The 20,459-nt window shown below is 42.5% G+C and overlaps 2 protein-coding genes across 4 annotated transcripts in view; both read left to right on the plus strand.

Annotated features, from left to right (window-relative positions):
- The window catches only part of LOC106629447 (connector enhancer of kinase suppressor of ras 2), a 170,051-nt gene extending 162,599 nt beyond the window's left edge, over nucleotides 1–7,452 (plus strand). For all 3 annotated transcript variants that reach the window (XM_074551825.1, XM_074551824.1, XM_074551826.1), the window contains one exon: nucleotides 69–7,452. In XM_074551825.1, coding sequence (XP_074407926.1) covers nucleotides 69–284 — 216 coding nt within the window. In that variant the 3' untranslated portion in view covers nucleotides 285–7,452. The remainder of the gene's footprint in view (nucleotides 1–68) is intronic.
- Nucleotides 7,453–8,183: 731 nt separating this feature from the next.
- APOOL (apolipoprotein O like) lies at nucleotides 8,184–19,409 on the plus strand. Its single transcript, XM_074551827.1, has 9 exons — nucleotides 8,184–8,307; nucleotides 11,432–11,536; nucleotides 13,585–13,704; nucleotides 14,729–14,783; nucleotides 14,927–15,025; nucleotides 15,408–15,499; nucleotides 15,851–15,937; nucleotides 17,480–17,636; nucleotides 19,299–19,409. The coding sequence occupies exons 1-9, from the start codon at nucleotides 8,296–8,298 to the stop codon at nucleotides 19,394–19,396; spliced, it is 825 nt and encodes a 274-aa protein (XP_074407928.1). The 5' UTR covers nucleotides 8,184–8,295; the 3' UTR covers nucleotides 19,397–19,409.
- The last annotated feature ends 1,050 nt before the right edge of the window (nucleotides 19,410–20,459 follow it).

A 20,459-nucleotide genomic window follows, 5' to 3' on the forward strand; every position in this document is an offset into this window, starting at 1 on the left:
GAAGAAATAAAGTGCTGGAATACAGAATTTCATTTTGACCTGTCCTCTGTTTTTCTGGAATTTGCCAGGCAAAGGAAGGGGACCTCACAGTAATCAACAGCCTTCTGGACGATCCCAACTTAACATCCAAGAAGTTCAAAGATTGGAAACTAAAGAACTATGAGTTTTTCCTGGACATTTGTGAGTACAGTGCTGCTGGGAAGTCTCAAAACGGAGCCTCTGAACTGGCAAGCTCGGCCCCAATGCTGACACACACACACTCCTTCATCGAGACTCACGTGTGACAGGAGCTCAGCCTGGCCACTGCTGGGTGCCTGACAGAGGCAGGCAGACAAACCCTGGGGAATTTAAGGTACTCAGCAGTACTGTAAATACTTGGGTAAGACAATAGTGCCACAGGATGCCTACTACATTGCATGATAAGACAATAATATTCTTTATGAATTTTTTTGTTTGCTGTTATCAACCAATGTCCGTATCGAGCTCTGCATTAGGAAGAAGCGGTGCAGAAGTGTAACTGAAAATAAATACCAGTATATTTAAAGTACTGTACTAAAACTCAGCTTATAGTATGAGCTCCTGCAATCATTTTATATATTTAGATATATATAAAATCATATCTATGTATATAAAATGTAACATGGTAGTTGACATTTCCTTTTAAAATTCCCTAAAGTTCACATTTTCACACATTTTTTCTTGAGAAAAAATATAAAAAATGAAGACATGAATACATTGGCCACTCTTAGAGATGAACTTTTATTTTTGCAACATTTCCAGGTAGTGACCATCTTTGCAAATAAAAGGACAGAGTTATCAAAATGTAAACTCAATCCCTATAGTGTGCCTTAAAATGTACACTGTACATCTAAGAAATAGATCCCAGTCTGGCCCTATGGGCACTCTGTACATGCCATTTAAATACTGTGTTTGTAACGTGCTGTGCCTGCCTTTAAACAAAGGAGCACGAGCAAGCAGGTTTGGCACAGAGGTAAGATACGAGTAGAACAATATTGGTTGTTCACTAATGCTGCAACTTAAACAGGTTTTAATAGGATTTGAAGTATTTCATGGTGAAAGAAAAAGAAATCTGCACTGAGTAAGGTACATACTGCAGGTTTTCATCGTTTCTTCACTGTGAATTGAAGTGACACATGACTGTGAGTCACAAAATTCAAAAAAAGCATGAGAATGAAGCTAAAAAAACCTCCTGAACTAATCAATTACATTCTGTGATACACTGACATCCATAGCTGAGTTAATAATTCAAAATTATGTAATGTCTGGCAATAATTTTTAACTGCTAGCAGTACATTTGCAAGTGGGTGAAGTTATTCTAAACATCATTCAAAAACCAATCGGTATTGATTGGTTTGGGAAGACACACAAGTCACGCAGTGGATTTCACTTCCTTGCCTGGGTGAGAATGGTTTGGAAGAATCGGGTTTTGGGGAAAATACTTGTATTCTTGGGGGGGAAAAAAGATTGCTCTGAATGCTACTGAACATAGATTTCAAAGCCATTCACAGTTTGCTTTGACTCTGCTTGTAGAATAGTTCTAAAAGGCAGAATGAAGGGGATGTGAACACAGCTGATGTCATTTCACTGAAACAGATTTCACTGATCATTTTTTCACAAGATAAACCTAATTGTCTCTCATCCATCAAGGACTGTAAAATTCATGTAGTTCAGTATAATAGAGGAAAAAATGTCATCTCAGTGAGGTCCTAGTATCCAGGAAGAGATTTCATTGTTCCAAAGCCAGACCAGGTGAAGTGTCCTGGGTGCTCAGTTCTGTCTCCACAGTTGAGAGGGGCTGACCTTGGCTGGACAGGAGGGGGAAATTGCCACAGGAAAGCTCCTGGGTTGAGACAAAGACAGGGAGATCACCTGCTAGTGGTTATTGTAGGCAAAACAAACCTGACTTGGGGAAAATTCACTTATTAACAATTTAAAATACCATTGCATAGCAAGAAACAAAATTAAAAACACCTTTCCTTTGCCTCCCCCCTTCTTTCCCGTCTTAATTTCATTCCTTTATTTCCAGTGAGCAACAGCATAAATTATAGAATCCATTTAGAAATTAATTCATGTTATACATGCAAGCAGTGATGGATGGTCACAGAAATAGTTACATAGATTAAACTGTCTAAATTCCTAAAGAAATGTAAATATGCCTATTGTTTCAAACCCAAAAGATGGTTTGTGCTTTCATAATGAAAATATCTATATTGTTTCCAAATAGCTTTCCAAAAGGATTTCAAATGCCACTGCTTCATCACTCAAGACATAACTGAGCATATTCAGTGAAGTCACAAGCAAGCAGAGAATACTACTTAAAGATACAGCTGAAAATGAGAAACATAAATGGGAAGACAGATTTCTCAGAAATGACACAAATAGTAGGGAAAACAGATCATCTCTGTTTTAAGTTTAAATACAATTTCTGAAATATGAATAGATGAGATAAATAGTAGATAGTTCATACTTTTGCTCAGCTTATCTTTAAAAATCTCTCAGTGTCATGAGATCATCTTTTCTGAAATTCTTGGAATTGTGAGTCTGCATTCTGCTCTTGCAGAGCAGCTCTCAGCAAATGTGATTTGCACTGAATAGGCCAAATAAATTGTCCAGGAGATTCATGAGATGAAATGAGATGAGATACACTGGAGAAATTCCCTCTAATGGGCTTAAGATTAACTGGGAGAAAAGTCTGAACCATTTGTCTGGCATTGCTTGTGCCTTAGAGCAAGCAAAATCTAATTGCTAAATTAAGCAATACAAAGACTCTATTCTTTCACAAATGTCAGCTGGCATTTGGAAGCCATTTCACAAGAACTAGTCATTCTCCTGGCACATTTCCTGAACCCCACCCTGCAGCCCTTCCCTCTCAGCCATGGGTTCCTCCTTCTGGAAGTCGGTTCCAATCTAAATGGACGGCAGAGAGAATGTGCACAGTCACCACAGCACAATTATTTGGATTTTCACCACCTTTGAACTCACCGGAATGCAAAGTGCAATACAGATAATGTATTTAAAAATTCATGCACCAAGTCCTGCTTATGTATTAAAGTACATCCAATTCTCTGGACCAACAGGAACTTGAACACACAGTACAAAGCAGCTGGAATTGTTGTGGTCGTTTTGATGCCATATTTTTAAATAGGAAAAGAACAAGGCTTGGCTGCTGAGTTCATCAAGGGAAATAAATAGCACCTGTACAATAGATTTATTAATTTACCAGTTTTTCTGCCTGAATTCTCAGGTAAAACTTGGTCTTTAACATATACAACAACATGGAAATGTTGTTTGGATGTGCTTTATTTAACTGGATCTTATTAAAGTTAGTGTCTTCATTCAGAATTGCTTCAGGTAAAATGTCTCAGCCCATACACTTTCTCTGACACTCCACAAGCTGAGTCTTTTTGTTCCGGCTATTTTTCATTACAACTGATTTAATGCTCCCCCTGAGCTACTGATTCCCCTCCTTTTTTAATACTGTTCTGTATTCAGTGACATGTCAGATCTTTGAAAGTGTCTTAATAGCTCTCTCGGCATCACTTCCTGAGAGAACCAAGACATTTCTCTTGGTTTCATTACTTTAAGTGAAAACTACCCTGAGCTTGCTCTAATTGACACGAACAAAAACCAGAGGAGGAGGAGGAGGAGGAGGGGGTTGTTATCAGGACATTCAGCTCTGGCTGCTGCCTTTTGAGCCGGGAATGTGGTGCTCCACTGGTTTTTCCAAGGAAAAAGAAATGAGTGCAGCAGAGAATTGTGCATGGCCAGCTAAGCCTCCTCTCCCTCCTCTCAGCAGTTACAGCTCCTTCTCCAAGGTCCTGTGAAGGACAGCACAGGTACCTTGAAGGAGTTCCTTTACAGTGGCTCTGGGAAGGGCTCAGCCTCCTCAAAAATGGTACAATTCTGCTGCTGACCTTTAGGAGATTTCACTTTAAATGTTAATAGGACCTCTGGGAGAAAAATGAAGAATCTGGTAGAAATTGTTTAACTCAACAGAAATCTGACGAGAACAAAGAACATTCTTCTCTTTGTCTCAAGTAATGTAAATGTAAAAGGCCAAGATTATCACAGATCTTATTTGCCATATTCTTTCCTCATGTGGTCTTACTGTCTTCCAAAGTGATAAAAGCATTCTTTCTGCCAAAAATAGCAGTATTTATGACCAAGGTGATATAGCTGGGGCCTGTTGATCCTTGAGGAGAGACAGCAGAGCTATTTTGTGATAATTCACCAACAGTTGGTACAAACCCTTCATGCAGTGGGGAACAAAGTCCTTCAAAGATGGTTTGTGTAAAAGGACCCTTGGCTAAGGCACGATGCAGCACAACAAACCCATTCCCCTCTGCAATGCCTGTCAGCTGCCCCTGAACTAGAGAATGACAACAGACAATTTAATTATACTTTAAACACTCAATTTTTCAGTAAACCAAGTCTTGTCTCTCCACAGATGTTCTGTCTCCAGAGCCAGTCTTAGGGAGATTCCTCAAGGAAGAGAGCCCAGGCCTGTCTGTATTGCTGGGCCCCAGCCTGAACCCCATTCAGGGCATGCCTGGGTTCCCCACATTTAATGTTAGAGAAATAAGTGTTGGCTGGGTCTCATAAAGGATTTAATTCTCTCCTCAGTTTTTATTCTCTCCTCAGTAGCAACATTCTCCACAGTAGGGAATGGTGCTGTAGGGCAGCCAGAAGGGCACAGGTTTTCCATGGTAGCTTTTCCATGTGCCTCATGCCTTGGGCCACAGCACATCACCTTCCCTGCTGCCAAATGATGTTTATTTACCACTAGGACCAAAAATGGGAAATAACAGGAAAGACTGGAGAAGCAATATTAGCTATTTATTCCTATTCAGTATTAAAAAGCTCTTTTTCTTCCAGAATGTTTCCTTCACCAAAGCTGAGGCTCAGGGTAGGTTTCCCAGGCAGGATGCTGTGGGGAAGGGTCCTCCATCTCCTCTCTCAGATGAATTCACACTGTGTAATGTGAATTCACAGAGCCTCAAGGCTGAGGCTCTTGATGGGTGTTAAGTGGGCACAGATCTGAAAATCCCTTCTGAAAATCACATCTGAGCCCTATCAGCTGTTGTATGGAAATTTCATGGCTATTTAAACCAAAACTAGTAAGTTGTATTTCCTTACTTGATGTTTATAGTTATTTTCTTTGCTCCCATTACCCACAAGTGAAATGTGGTGTTTCTGATCAGTTCCACTCTAACATGTGGGCAGGGAACGCTTCACTCTGGATATAACTAACAGAAAAAGAAACATGTTTTAAAGCTTATTTTCTATATTTTACGGGTTAAACCACTCTTGCACATCCAGGAGGAGGTTTATAAATAATATTGTTTAAATTTTTATCAGGTTTGAAGACAGGTGATATACTACTGGGACCTCCTCTTAATAAAAATATTTAAATAATTCAGACAGAAACTGCCTTCAGGAAAAGAACCATATTCACTCTTAATGCAGGCCAGACAGATATATCTTTATTTTTATCAAGAACATACATGTGTTAGAAGTGACAGTTAGGGACTTTAAGCATTAATGCCACTGTGTGAGCAGTATTTGAAAGAAAGCAATGTTGTAAAAATGATCAAATATGTCGACAACCTGCTGTTTGACCAGCTAAGCCCTGTAGCTTCTGTCCTCACATTTCTAGAATATTGTTCATGCTCAGGCGTTGGTGAGGGTATCAATACAGATCTTTTTACTAACAGTAAATGTGTCTGTCCGAATGCTGCAGATTAACTAAGGATGTCACATTATACATATTAACTATTGCATTTTTTCACTAGCAACCACAAAACAAATACGTCTTAACAAACTGTGTTCGCTGGCCAAAACACCAGTAAGACCCTGTAACCAGTTAAGACTTCTGTTTTACTGAGAAACAAGGATTTCAGCTTGAAAATCTGATGAGAAAACAGGTTAGGATGTAAGAGAAATGCACTAGTATTAATAAACGTTTTACATTTGACACATACTGTATTACAAAGACAATATCCTTGTAAGACCATTAATTGCTGGGCCATAGGTGACTTCCATCTAGGTTACTAATAGCTAATAAACCTTGTACAGAGCCTTTTTTAGATAACGCTTACATGTATGGAAATGTATGACACCCTTGTACTATGGCTTGCACTTTACTTGCATTAAACTGTGAAGTAGGCTGTAGTAATGTCTTTGTATATTCAGGGGTTGAAATACCAAAGCACTGGAGTATCGTACTGCTGGTGTTCAACCTGTCCAACGTGCTGACAACGTGTATTTTGCAAACCCCACCAACTTCAAATCTTTGGCAAATAACGCTATGGGGTCTCCATGGTCTTTGTTTCTTTGTAAATATAAACATTCTTACTGTTTCTGTAGCAATAGGAGGTTATAAACCAAACTTTCACTAGGACTGTTTTCAATAACAAAAAAAGAAAAAATAAATAAAAATCTATAGCGCCTTGTAAAAAAATCATGGAGACTCCATGACCTGTGGGCATTTTTGTTTACAAGCAGTATGTATATATGTATTAGAGGCAGAACTGTTATTTATCACAAAGTTATATTGTGGATGATTCTTTCTTAAATAAATATATGTTTTCTGTCATTAAGAAAAATAAGTATTTTAGAGCCATCCTGAGAAATTTGAAGTGTCAAGCTTCAAATACGAGTAATCTTCCATGTTTCAGCCTTGTTTTTCTAATCAGCTGGGAGATGAACTGAGAGGCAATGGAAAACCACCTGTCCATGCCAGGGAAATGCTGGAGTTGTACATTTTTGAGCATTCTGCAACTTTTCTATAGTGCCCATCCTACTTAATGCTTTGACAAGCAGATGCTCCATCAGTACCACAGTAAATCCCTCAGCTCGTGGATGCTACAGAGAGAAAACCAATGGTTCTAGACTAATACAGGTTAAACGAGGTTTCAACCCCTGGATAACACAGTATTTCTTCAGTTTCACAACAGTATTTTTAATTTTATACTTGTCTATGTTGAGAGATAATCCAATAGTTTCTATAGGCAATGAACATTAGGTTTCTTTTTTCCCTCTTTCCAGATGAGTTCTGTGTGAATTACTGTAACCGGCTGCGTTTTCTATCACAGATTAATAACTTGTTAACTTTTTGTGTGTCTACAATGAAAATTTATGAATGGAAAACTTCACTGTGTGTTGCTCACTGGGCATATACCTCATGGTACATTGCACAGACGTGTAAGTCGTAAGTTGCACTGCAACATTAAAAAAAGGAACATATTGCTCTTTTTTCAAAGATATTAACTTATTTAAGAGATATAGTCTGTACATTATTAAAAAAAAACAAAAACAAAAACAAACATTTATTCTTCCTAAATTCAAACAAAGCTTTTGTTTTGGGGAAAGAAAAAAAAAAAAAAAGTTGTAAACTTCCGTTGTAAATTTGGACTTCAATAAACGAATTATCTGCACTTAGATTGTGTTTTATGGGGGATTTTGTGTGTTCTGAGGGTGATCCCGGCTGAGGGCGATGCGGGCTAAGGGACATCGCTGTCGATCTGAGGGGGATCCCGGCTGAGGGCGATGCCGCCCGATCGGGGCGCGATCCTGGCTGAGGGGGATCCCTGCCCACCTTAGGGCGATGGCGGCTGAGACTGATCTCTGCCCGATTTAGGGCGAGCCCGCCGCGGTTAAGAGGGATTTCTGTCCGCTTTGGGGCCATGCCGGCTGAGCGGGATCATCCCTGCCCCTTAGGGGCCATACCGGCTGAGGGCGATGCCCGCTCCGGCTGAGCGGGATCATCCCTGCCCGCTTTGGCACGATGCCCGACCCGGCTGAGGGGATTCTATCCCTGCCCGCTTTGAGGCCATGTCGGCTGAGGGGAATCCGTCCCTGCCCCCTTCGGGGCGATGCCGGCTGAGGGAAATCCATCCCTGCCAGCTTTGGGGCGATGCCAGCTGAGGGGAATCCATCCCTGCCCGCTTTGGGGCGATGCCAGCTAAGGGGAATCCGTCCCTGCCCGCTTTGGGGCTATGCCGGCTGAGGGGAATCCGTCCCTGCCCGCTTTGTGGCCATGCCGGCTGAGTGCAATCCATCCCTGCCCTCTTCAGGGCCATGCCCTCCCCGGCTAGAGGGGAATCCATCCCTGCCCGCCCCCGGGGAATGCCGGCTGAGTGCAATCCATCCCTGCCCGCCCCCGGGCAATGCCGGCTGAGGGCGATCCCGCCCGGCCCGAGCGCGGTCCCGCCCCGGCCCCTCGGCCCCGCCCGGCGCGGCCCTTCCCGCGCGCCGTACGCGGCGCTGTCCAACATGGCGGCCAAGGTGAGTGTCCGCCCGCCCTCAGGCCGGCGCTGCCCCGGCCCCGCGGCCCCGCTGCCCCTCGGGCTCCGCTCCTGCTCCTCGGCCGGCTCGGGACAGCCGGGGCGGCTCCGTGCGGCCCCCGGGAGCGCCCGGCCCGCCCGCGGGTCCCCCGGTGCTGGCGGGAAGGAGCCCTCGGTGCCGCGGGAGCCGGGGTCAGGCGGCGGAGTGGGGCAGGGAGAGCTCTGGTGCTGTGGGACTTGGCGGGGAAGGAGCTGATTCGAGAGCTGGTTAAATTGTGCAACAGGGAATAAAAGCGGGGTTTCTCTTCTGGTGCTTCTCCGTGTACTCGCAGCCCCCGAAACACCTTCAGCTCGAGGAATATCAAGATGATAGTTTGTAGTGACACGATAAAGTGCTAGTGGTGCTGTACATCACCAAAACAAGGCTGTTAAAATCGTGCTGTTACGAGCTAACAGGGTTACAAGTATCTAAAATATCGCGAGTTATAGGAATATAAGTGTCTTTAAACAGAACAACGTGCATGTAAAGATCTAAGCCTTCTCACAAATATTTAGACAGGTTTTTCAGTGTTGGCAATCAAATTGATGAATAGGTTGCTCTCACATTAATCTGCATATTTACTTTTTTAAAGCGTTTTAAAAGTGTATATATCTGGAAAGGAAAGGATGGTACCAATGAGAACAGAAATTAAAATAAACCATTTTGCTTTAGTTTGTTAAGGCAAAAGAAACTGGCTTTGGCTTTGCTGTGTGGCTGGGTGATCTTGAAGTAATTTGGTTGGCTTAGTTCACAAATCTGAATGATTCAGTACCTTTAGTGAAGTGACATAATTTTAATTGTGTTCTTTACTATTAACTATGAAATATTTATTAATAAGAATTTTATTCTTATTAAGATTTCATGCTCTGTGGGTCACTTACCAAGACTAAAACCAAATCCGTGGAGTGTCAGGCAGTTGAGGTGAAGTGGAAGGATCTGTTCCATTTGTGGGGGAGTTTTTGGTGGTTGTCAGCAGAGATTTCTAAAGACATACCTGAATTAGGATACTGGGTTTGGCCTGCAAGCTTCTGGTGATTATGTCTCGTGTAACTTGTGGGGAAAATAAAGCAAAAGGATGTGAGACATCTGAGTGGTAGGAGAAAGTCGTAAATCTGTGACTCTTTATTCTTCAATTAACATTTTTTAATGGAAAATATGATACAAGGTAGCTGCTAAATTTTAATCTTATTTTGCCCTGGCTAGTAGATTCCTATTTTATGGTACTCATATATTTTTTTAATATAAATCCATGCATCAGATTTTTGCATTTACTCCACCCTTTGATTCCCTTTGTTTTGAGGCAGTTCCTGCCTTCAGGGCAAGTTTCCTGCTCCAATTCTTGAAGCAAGCACACAGACTTTGCAGTTTCAGTGGGAAACAGTGTCTTGGAGATTAGCATAAATTAACTATATGGTTTTATTATGGTTTTGTTTGTATCCTGCATCTTTTGAGTGGAAGATAGTGAATTCTTTGGAGTGATGTAGCTTTTTAACTTTTTTTTTTTTTTTTTTAAATAGAATCTGTATTTTTGATTGTTGATAAGATTCCAAGACTTTGAAGCAGATTGTTTGAAATGCAAAGAATTAAAGCCAAAATTACCTAGGTACATTTGACAGTTTTATTGTTATATTTTGATTGGTCTTACTCCAGTTCTGCTATTAAGAGGCGTAGCTGTAACAATTTTCTGCTAGAGAGCATATCATGCATTTCTTCAGCAAATAATTGCTGTTCAGGCTTCTCATCAAAAATATTGCCATGTCTGTTTGTCTTGGGTGTGTTTTTTATTTCTGGGGATAAAAACCTTCAGGTACTCAGTGTTGCAGGTCAGGACCTTGGCAGTGGTGGTACAGGGGATGTTTTATTACTGCCCACTGACCTTTCCTCTGTGTGTGTGCAGAATTCATCTCCACAGATGTCACCTGGCTTTTGCACCCACAGCAATTTCCTGGGTTCCTCAAAAAGAAGATTTTTATTTATTTCTCAGTTATCAGCTGATGTTCTGGAGTCATTCTGGTGGCTGAACATGCAATCCCAGGCTGTTCCACAGCTCCAGCCTGTTGCAGGGGTTTTTCTCTGGGCTTCTTTCCTAGTGTTTGATAGAAAATTATGATCCTGCCATTTCTTAATTGTCAGTAACTTCTGTAGAAGTTTTCATAGGTAAAATACTTATTGGTTTCTCTAGCTAAAGAATATATGATTTTTGTTGTTTGATACATAATGCCTCATAAGAAACTTTTATGAAAATAATGTCAATAAATTAGTACTAAAAACCACTTAGCTAACTGAGGTTTTTTAGTGCAGCTTGTGATTAGATAAGGAACAGCTCTGTGCAGTGAAGCTTCTTTAGTGTAGTCAAGGTGATGTTGCTTTTTCTTTCACTCTGGTTCTTTGTGATTTCAGTAGAAAAGAGTGAAACCCTCTTGGGATAACTGCCAGTGTAAATGTTAGCCAGTGCAGCTATTTCCTTGGATCTTTAAACATTTATGTGTTTGTCTGCAGGCACCCAAAAGTAAAGCAATTACTGTCAGTCAGGAGCAGGACCACTTTGATCATTCCCTGTGTAGCTTTCTCCTTTACATTGAGAACAGAATCCACTGTGGCTTTTAAAAATACATTATTTTTTTTAAGTGAACAATGCAACTTTCTCATGCTCTATCATTTTTAAATTCACTTTTCCTTCTGGTGTCTACTGAAAATTGGTGTCTTGTTCTGTAGCATGCTGTATGGAAATAAGCAGTCTGAATTATGATAGGTTAAAATAGTTTTTCTTTAATAATTCTTCAGAAATGGGGTTCCTGCATGCTGAGTAAATTACAGCTGAATTTACCCTAACAGGTGATGGAAGATCAGTGTGGCTTTGCTGGTTTTTCCTGGTATTTTAGACATAAAACTGTTCAGGGCTCTTCAACCTTTTCTTTACCGTTTTAATTTGAGAAAATCTTTGTATAAGTCAAGATATTTCTAAAAGGCATAATGCTTAAAACTGCCTTTAAAAGTGACTTGTTTAATCCCATATTTGATCAATCCAAAATGGGAAATTTTAATTTCAGCATTAAGACTCCCTGTTTTCATCTCTCTGTCCCAGGTGGCAAAGCTGGCAGCTGTTTCTTCTGGGCTGCCATTGATATGTATTACTGTATATGCAGCAACAGAAAAGGAATCAAAAAGTCAGCTGGTGAAGCCAGACAAGGTATGAATCTTCCTCTTTTTTGGTCTTCAAAATAATGCAGAAAAACCTGCAGAATAGCAGCTCTGTCTATTGAATTACAGTAACTAAAATAGATAGCAAATATGTGATATGGCTCAAATAAAACACAAAGTGTTATAATACTAAATTAGTGAGGTTTTATCTCATTTTCATTATTATGGTATTTCAAAAATGAAGTCAGAAAAGGTGAAAATAGAATACTGGCTGATGAGTCCTTCTCTAATGTGCAATTGCACACCTCCACACACATGCCTTTGCTTCATAGTGAATAATCCTGCTTCTAAGAACCCACACCACTGTTTCAGTTCTCACTTCCAAAGAGTGAAGTCCACTTGAGTAGAGTCAGTTGGAACTCTGAAAGTTCATCATTCCACAGAGGGGCTTTGTGTGCTGCAGGGGGAACACTGAGGGTCTGCAGGCATAGAAAACTCCCTTGAACTGCAGCACTCAACAGCTGTGTCCTGCTGCTCAGCTGTGTTTGTTTGTAGCAGTCATGGGAGCAGAGCTGTGTCCCTGGTGCTCAGCTGTGTGTGAGAGGAGCAGAGCTGTGTCCCTTTAGCTCAGCTCTCTGTGTGTGCAGCACTCACAGGGGCAGAGCTGTGTCCCTGGTGCTCAGCTGTGTGTGAGAGGAGCAGAGCTGTGTCCCTGCTGCTCAGCTCTGTGTATGCAGCACTCACAGGGGCAGAGCTGTGTCCCTGGTGCTCAGCTGTGTGTGCAGCACTCACAGGAGCAGGGCTGTGTCCCTGGTGCTCAGCACTCACAGGAGCAGGGCTGTGTCCCTGCTGCTCAGCTCTCTGTGTTTGCAGCACTCACAGGGGCAGAGCTGTGTCCCTGGTGCTCAGCTCTCTCTCTGTGTGTGCAGCACTCACAGGAGCAGGGCTGTGTCCCTGGTGCTCAGCTGTGTTTGCAGCACTCTGAGGAGCAGGGCTGTGTCCCTGGTGCTCAGCACTCACAGGGGCAGGGCTGTGTCCCTGCTGCTCAGCTGTGTGTGTGCAGCACTCACAGGAGCAGGGCTGTGTCCCTGGTGCTCAGCTCTCTGTGTGTGCAGCACTCACAGGGGCAGGGCTGTGTCCCTGGTGCTCAGCTGTGTGTGCAGCACTCACAGGAGCAGGGCTGTGTCCCTGGTGCTCAGCACTCACAGGAGCAGGGCTGTGTCCCTGCTGCTCAGCTCTCTGTGTTTGCAGCACTCACAGGGGCAGAGCTGTGTCCCTGGTGCTCAGCTCTCTCTCTGTGTGTGCAGCACTCACAGGAGCAGGGCTGTGTCCCTGGTGCTCAGCTGTGTTTGCAGCACTCTGAGGAGCAGGGCTGTGTCCCTGGTGCTCAGCACTCACAGGGGCAGGGCTGTGTCCCTGCTGCTCAGCTGTGTGTGTGCAGCACTCACAGGAGCAGAGCTGTGTCCCTGCTGCTCAGCTCTCTGTGTGTGCAGCACTCACAGGAGCAGGGCTGTGTCCCTGCTGCTCAGCTCTCTGTGTGTGCAGCACTCAGGGGATCAGAGCTGTGTCCCTGGTGCTCAGCTCTCTGTGTGTGCAGCACTCAGGGATCAGAGCTGGGTCCCTGCTGCTCAGCTCTCTGTGTGTGCAGCACTCACAGGGGCAGGGCTGTGTCCCTCTTGCTCAGCTCTCTGTGTGTGCAGCACTCACAGGAGCAGGGCTGTGTCCCTTTAGCTCAGCTCTCTGTGTTTGCAGCACTCAGGGATCAGAGCTGTGTCCCTGGTGCTCAGCTGTGTGTGCAGCACTCACAGGGGCAGGGCTGTGTCCCTGGTGCTCAGCTCTCTGTGTGTGCAGCACTCACAGGAGCAGGGCTGTGTCCCTGCTGCTCAGCTGTGTGTGCAGCACTCACAGGAGCAGGGCTGTGTCCCTCTTGCCCAGCTGTGTGTGCAGCACTCAGGGGAGCAGGGCTGTGTCCCTGCTGCTCAGCTGTGTTTGCAGCACTCACAGGAGCAGGGCTGTGTCCCTTTAGCTCAGCTCTCTGTGTGTGCAGCACTCAGGGATCAGAGCTGTGTCCCTTTAGCTCTCTCTCTGTGTGTGCAGCTGCCCATTTACAGCGCCCCCCCGCTGACGTCGCGCTACATCGAGGAGCAGCCGGGGCCCCTGCAGCAGCAGCTCACGGCTCTGCGGAGCACGGCCGGCCGCTACTTCGGCTGGTGCCAGGTAAGGGATGCACCCAGCCTTTCCTGCACTTCTCTCACCATTAAACTACTGAAAAACCTTTGCTTCCCCCTGGAGGGTTTTTTTGGCAGGTCTTTGTGTTGCATAAGGTAATTTTGGATGGAAAAACGAGCTCTCCTTCTACAGCAGCGGTAAATTCTTGCTGGGAGAACTTTGAGGGTGTTTTGGAGTCTGGAATTCCAGGTGCAGTCCATGGAGAAGGAGCTGCTTCCAAGGGGCAGTGCCTGACATAAAAGACAAACAATGCATCCCATGTGTCTGTTGCAGCAGGCTGTTCCTCAGGAGCCATCAGAAACTCCTCCAGCTCTGTTACTGCCTGTTCCAGCTGGAGAGGGAACTGCTGCCTGTCCCTGCTTTTGTACCTGCTGGGAAACAGCAGCTTCACCCTGGCTGCTGGCCAGAGAAAATTTTGTCTTTTCCTTTTGCAAAAATTGTAGACCCTAACAGTTGAAAACAAAATTCAAAGTGTCTTCATTTTTTCTGTAAATTGTGATTCCATTGGTCTGTAAAAATGTTGTCAGTGACTGCATGACTGAAATACTCTTGTTATAAATCTATACCAAACTTTGTAATGCCATTGATCATTGTGAGTTCCTGCCACTGAATAGCAGTGACCTCTGGTGGTACAAATTCGGTGTTGTTCTTTCGGTTTTCCTGGGAAAGCCTCTAGGGAAGAGAAGATTGTATTTTATAATTGAGTTTTCCTATACAGTTGGCATCCAGGTGTTTTCCTATTCTAGAGTTGATGAGAATTCAGTTTTGAAAGGGGGCTTACATTAGAGAGATTTTTTAAAAATTTTTAGTTGCCAATGTAAGTTTTAAAAATATAAAATTTTTATATTTTTGTCACAAAGAGGGTAGATCTCTGCACAGCCTCTCTAGAAGGTCACTGGTTTGGGTTTTTTAAAGTTACACAGTATTTCTTTGTCTCATTGTGCTGAGATATGTGTGAACAGCTACCTTTACAGAGATTTCACTTTCTGGTTTTGTTTTTCTTTCCTTGTAGACTGTCTATAACTTTATTAAAAATGGAATAACGGATTCAATTCAGTTTGGAAAAGGTAGGCAAGTCACATATGTGTCTCATTTCATCTATAAACTCTCAGTAAAATCAAAATTTTCACCTTTATTTCTTAAGTGGGAAATAAAGTGACCAATACTGAATTGCCCTGCCTCTTTTTGTCTTTTTTTTCCCCATTTTTAGATGCTTATGTTTACCTGGACAACCCCCCCCCAGAGTTCTTTCCCAAAGCCGCTGTGATCACGGTGTCAGGCCTGGCTGGAGCAGCGCTGGCAAGGAGAGGTGGGGCTGCCTGGGTTCATCACTGGGTGTGGGGCCTGTAACAGTCCCAGGGGTCACAAGGAGAGGTGGGGCTGCCTGCTTTCATCACTGGGTGTGGGGCCTGTAACAGTCCCAGGGGTCACAATGCTCTTCTCAAGCATTGGCAAAAGCCTGTGGGACTAAAATCAATTCCTGGTAAATGAAGGGACATTACTGATTGCTGTTAGGAGCTGGCTGAGAGCTGACAGAGCAGGGCTAGACAGACTAATGATAGAATTCTTCTCATTCTTCATAATATTGGAAAACCTAGTTTGGGATTATTTGTCTTTGCATTTAATTGCTACAACTACTTTATTTGCATTTCATTTTTGTCTAATTATTCAAAATATTTGGCTTTGTTCAGGTTCTAGATTTAAGAAAATTGCTTATCCATTGGGACTTACTGCTGTAGGATATGCTGTTTGTTACCCAGCTCAGGCAGTGGTCATTGCCAAGGTAAGGTTCTGGTTTATCTGGGGTCATTTCCAACACAGTGGGACAAGTTTGGATCCTTTAACCTGGTGCTCCATCTATTGTGCCAACATTGCCAGCACACTGTTTGCTGATCAGGGTTTGATTGCATTTGGAGTAGGTGGGTTGAGCATGGAAATGTTCCCTGTGGATTCCTACTACCAGTTTAAGCATTATTTACAATTTGCTTGGTGTAAGGGAAGTACATACTAGATCTTGAAAAGTCGATGCTTTAGGATGTTGAGCATGTTCTCATGCAAACAGGAATGATTTCATTTGAATAGTCTGTCTTTGTATTTTAAACACTGTTGTTAACTATGCTTTTCTAAAAAATAGGTAACAGGGAAAAAGTTACATTATGCAAGTCACCAGACCTACAAGGCTGTGAGGTCACTGTGGGCAGACAAGGAAACTGCCACCAAGGTAGGACTTGGGAAGTCATGACACCTCACACCTTGAGAGGGAGCTTAGAAATTTGTGGTCTCTTCTGCTGATGCTGTTCAAGGTTTATTGATGGTGTTCAGCAAGGCACAAACCCCAGTCTGATCTTTTTGTCCCTTCAGTGTTTAATTGTTTTCACATCAGTGGATATTGAGATCCCCTCTGTAGTCCCACAGTGCATGCAGGGTGCAAAAGAGAAGATTGAGTTTCTCTTTAGAGCTCCTTTTTTATCCTGGCATGAAGGATCCATTTTGATTCAAGCTTTGGTCTTAAGCAGCCCCTGAATTTAGACCAAAGACACTCAGGATTCCAGTAGGTGTGAGTGGCTTGCTGCTCTGCAGCCCTTGCAGGAAGTCTGCTTTATTTACTCTCTGATATGAATTGTCCATGGCTGATTTATTTCTTCTCCTTGTCCTGTCCTCATGGCAGCCACAGTGAATAAATGGTCAGTAACCTCTTTATAGGGACCTACTACACATGGAGAATTATCAGGGTTTTTGACCTGATTTTCTTCCTCACTATAACCTTCGGTTACAGAGCACACTTTCTAACTCTGACTTAATTCTTCTCCTCAGAATTTCCTCTAGTTTCTCTCCTTTCTCTGTTTTAGGGGATTTTGTGTGTGGTTTTTAAGTGAGGCAGTCAAAATAGGACATATTAAACAGCTGAAGCCTTGCCAGCAGAGAGTAGAGGCCAATATGAACCTTCTGTAAATTACATATGGAATTTGGGTTGGTAATCCCAGAATTAAATGTGGGTTTTATCCAACCCAAAAGGTTTTTTTTCCTCAAGTGGAAATTTATAAAACCTTGACACTTCCCAAGTAAAACTGCAGCTTTGCACCAGTAGTTTTTCATTGCTCTTTTCAAAGAAAATTTCAGTTTCTCAGTTATATTGACGTGTAGAAATATTTTGCTTTAAATTTACAGTGCTCATAGGCATGCAGTCCTCACCCTTTACTTCTTCTGAAAAGCACAAATGGAATTCTGAGTTTTGAAAATGAGATTCAGATAACTGTCATTAAACAAGAATTGATGTGGTTCAGACACTTCTCTTAACTTTCCATTTTTTCCCCTGAGTGAAGCCTCTTCCCAGGACACATTATTTCTCATTCCTAGGGTTACCCATGATTTATCTTTCCATCCCCTGCTAACTAGGGCTAGGAAGTGTTCTGTAAACATCAGGGCTGTTTCAGTCCTGTGTAAGGCTAAAGGCTCCTCACCTGGAAATGAACTTGTGAAGGTCTTGGAGGGTCTCTGGTAAAACCACAGCTTCAGTCCCAAGGATATACTCATGGCAATTTCCCTTCTCCATGAATTTATTCTGTCTGATCTGTGGGGTTTCATGAATTTTACTTTTTCCAGCTGTGCCCCTTGTGTGCACCTGACTACTTGAATATCATTGCATGATGTCATATCTGAAAATAATTTCATAAGATAAGCTCCCAGACTGGAAAGCTTTATTTTGCAATAACACATTAAGCATATACCCATGTGCTTTCTTTTATTAATGTTTGGTTCACAGCTGCAGCAAGAGTCAAAACCAATTATGCAAGAAGATAAGAAAAAGAAGGGAATTTCTAGTGCCAAACCTGAGTCTGCTGTTGAGTCAGGATCATTTAACAGAACTGAATCTTCCCCAGTAAAGTGTCGGAGTAATGAAAATCCAGTGCCTTCATCAGGTGAATTAAACATTTCAAGTGTAATCTCAGGGCAACTTGCAAATCCAATTAGTTGACTTAATTTTGCACTTACTCCTGCTCTAAACTGGAGCAGGCTGTCAGTGCATATTATTCTTGAGAGCATATTTTACATGCTGTCATTTAATACACATTTCAGAGCCTCAGGGAGGTGATAATTTTCTCACTGTGGACCTTGTCATAATAACAGAATTATATATTTGCTGTTCTCTCTCAATAATGTCAGAGAACCAATATTGATGCAGACCAGGTTCTTTCAATGGCCAAAATAAGGAATAATCCAAATGCAAGTCATACAAAAAGGTTTAATTTGGATTATTATTAGAAAATTGAAGTCTCAAATGGATTTCATTACTTTTAGCCTGTGCTACCAGTGCAGAGAGGATCCATAGTGGAATGAAAGAGGGGTGTGTAATTGAGAAATGAAGCATTGGGATTCATTGTGCTGGGTTTTCTGCAGTGGTTCCTGGTGCACCTTAAGTGCTTGAGATAATCACCTGGATCACACAACAGCCTGTTCAACAGACAGAAATTTGGGAGTCCAATTTTTAAGAGAAAACAGTGGAATTACCTATTAAAGGAGAACTAAATTTATTTTAAAGTATTGTTCCCTTTTGTAAGGGCAATTACTGAATTTTGTTTGTTGGAAGGAAATCACTTGGAAGGAAGGAACTGTTACCAGAAATTATTTATTTTTCTGGAAAGCAAGCAGAACATACTTGGATGAGGGTTTTAGTATTTTTTTTCCTTTATTTTCACTGTAGTTTGCATTCACATCTTTGCTTTGCACTTGAATTTTTTCTGATTTAGTTTGTGGAATGCTTTGATCTGTTTTTGCACTTGCTCCAGGCCAAACTGTCTTTATTGGGTTTGTGTTTATAGATCTGTCGTTGCTTTCATAGGTGGAATTAGTTCATGTCCTTAATACAGCCAAAAATATCCCTGCCCTAAACGAATCTGTGTTGCCAGAGATGTTTATTTTCTCAGTCCAAGTGGGGCAAAGCTTTCAGGAGAATGTAACACCCTTTGTTGGATCAAGTGATGCAGCTGGAAAAGCAGCAGGTCAGGAGCAGGAGGCGCAGCCCCAGAAAAGCTCCTTCATATCCCCCAGTGCTCTGGAATTGCAGCAGCATTAAATGTGTGCTGTGCTCTCTCCTTCAGTGAGTGGGAGGCTCCAGGGGCTCACTGAGCTCTCTTTGTGCTTGTTGGGAGCTCAGAAGTGAAAGCAGGTGAGAGTGCTCGTGTGCATTTGCCATCTGGCAGCAGCTGCAGGGAGATCTGGCAGGGTTGGTTGTGGCATCGGCTCCTGGACAAGAAACACCAGGGAAATTTTCCATGCCTCAAACTTTCCCTTCCTTTCCTTGTGTTGGGCAAAGCATCACAATTCCTGCTCTCACTCTGCTGGGGCAGGAGGTGGTGTTGGAGAGTGAGAAGAGGTCCTGCTCTCCATCCCCTGCTGTTGTGCTCAGTGCTCCAACCTGCCCTCATCCTCCTTAACACACTTGGAACTGGAGCAGGCAGATTTTGATCTTTTCTAAGTGTTTGGTGGTACAGAAATTCTCAACATGTGTCACTAAGCTTTTTTCCTTCCAGCTCAAGTATAAGCATACTTTTTTAACCATATTTTTTCACTATCTCTAACAGGAACAGTGAAGAAATCAAAATTTAAGCCTGATCCAAAACTTGCAGACCATGGCCAGTCCAACCCCGAAGATGTGGACATGTACAGCACCAGGAGCTAAGCCAAGTCTGCTTTACAAAATGCAAAATGTTACAGATAAGGGGGAGGGAAGAAGGGAAAGAATAATCTTTACAATGCATACTCTGTGAGGTATAATTTCATCAGATACTTTCTTATCTCCAATTTGTATTATTGACTTACATGATTCTGTTTAGTGCTTATTTTGTTCCTGACTCCATATAAGCAGTGGGAATTCACTCAGTGTCATTAGTGAGACACTGCAAAAACAAGATTTGTCAGTGTCTTCTCCCAGTGGGGCTTCTCTGTGCCAAACTTGCTAATAAATGTCACTTCACAAAGGATATTTGAAAATGCAAACGTATTTCTGCTTTGGCTCAGATGTTCCTTGATCTGAATGAAGAATGTGAGGGATGGGGTTTGCAGAGGCTTCTTTGTCTTTTATCTTTCAGCTCTGGAATGAAGTGCAAGTTCCTGCTCTCTGAGTATCCTTAAAATCTCTGTGCTTGTGTCATGTGAACAGCATTGGCTTTAAGCTTGTGTAAAAGAGTCACTTTTTTCATTACAAAATAATTTGGTACTGTTTGCCTCTTTCACAAAGGTGAATGGAAACAACTCCTTGTCCTGCACACCTCTGCTGTGTTCAGATGTCTCTGAAGTTGGGCAAAAACCCACAACTGATCTCTAAACTTCCTTTCTAGACTGTGCATCAGCTTTCACCTACTTCTGATCCTTGGAAGAGCTGTGTTTGAATTGCTTAATCCATGAAACTGATACTGAATTGATATAAAATCCATTAGGAATGTTTAGGAAGTTGGAGATTTGTAGTTTCAAGGTTTAAACTGCTCACAGTAAAAATGCAGAAGTAGTAGGCAGCCAACTTTTTCATCCACAAGTTTGTATGCAATATCTCATTGACTTTTAGGATTTCTGTGAAATTCTGTGTTTTTCCCTGAGAATGGTATTAGAAATTAAGTTTCCTAGGATGAAACTTTCAAACACTGCATTTATCATGGTGCATATCCCTGTTCATCCTCCATTTCTCTTCATTCTGTTGCCTTTCAATTAAGGACAATATGGGCTTTGCTGTGAAATTGAGGGGGAAG

The sequence above is a fragment of the Zonotrichia albicollis genome, chromosome 14, assembly GCF_047830755.1.
Source record: "Zonotrichia albicollis isolate bZonAlb1 chromosome 14, bZonAlb1.hap1, whole genome shotgun sequence".
Taxonomy (NCBI): Eukaryota; Metazoa; Chordata; class Aves; order Passeriformes; family Passerellidae; genus Zonotrichia; species Zonotrichia albicollis.

Coding starts and splice junctions, on each gene's coding strand:
- APOOL (XM_074551827.1), top strand. Junction 13,705..14,728: donor GCTACTTCGGCTGGTGCCAG/GTAAGGGATGCA, acceptor CTTTCCTTGTAG/ACTGTCTATAACTTTATTAA. Junction 15,500..15,850: donor AGGCAGTGGTCATTGCCAAG/GTAAGGTTCTGG, acceptor TCTAAAAAATAG/GTAACAGGGAAAAAGTTACA.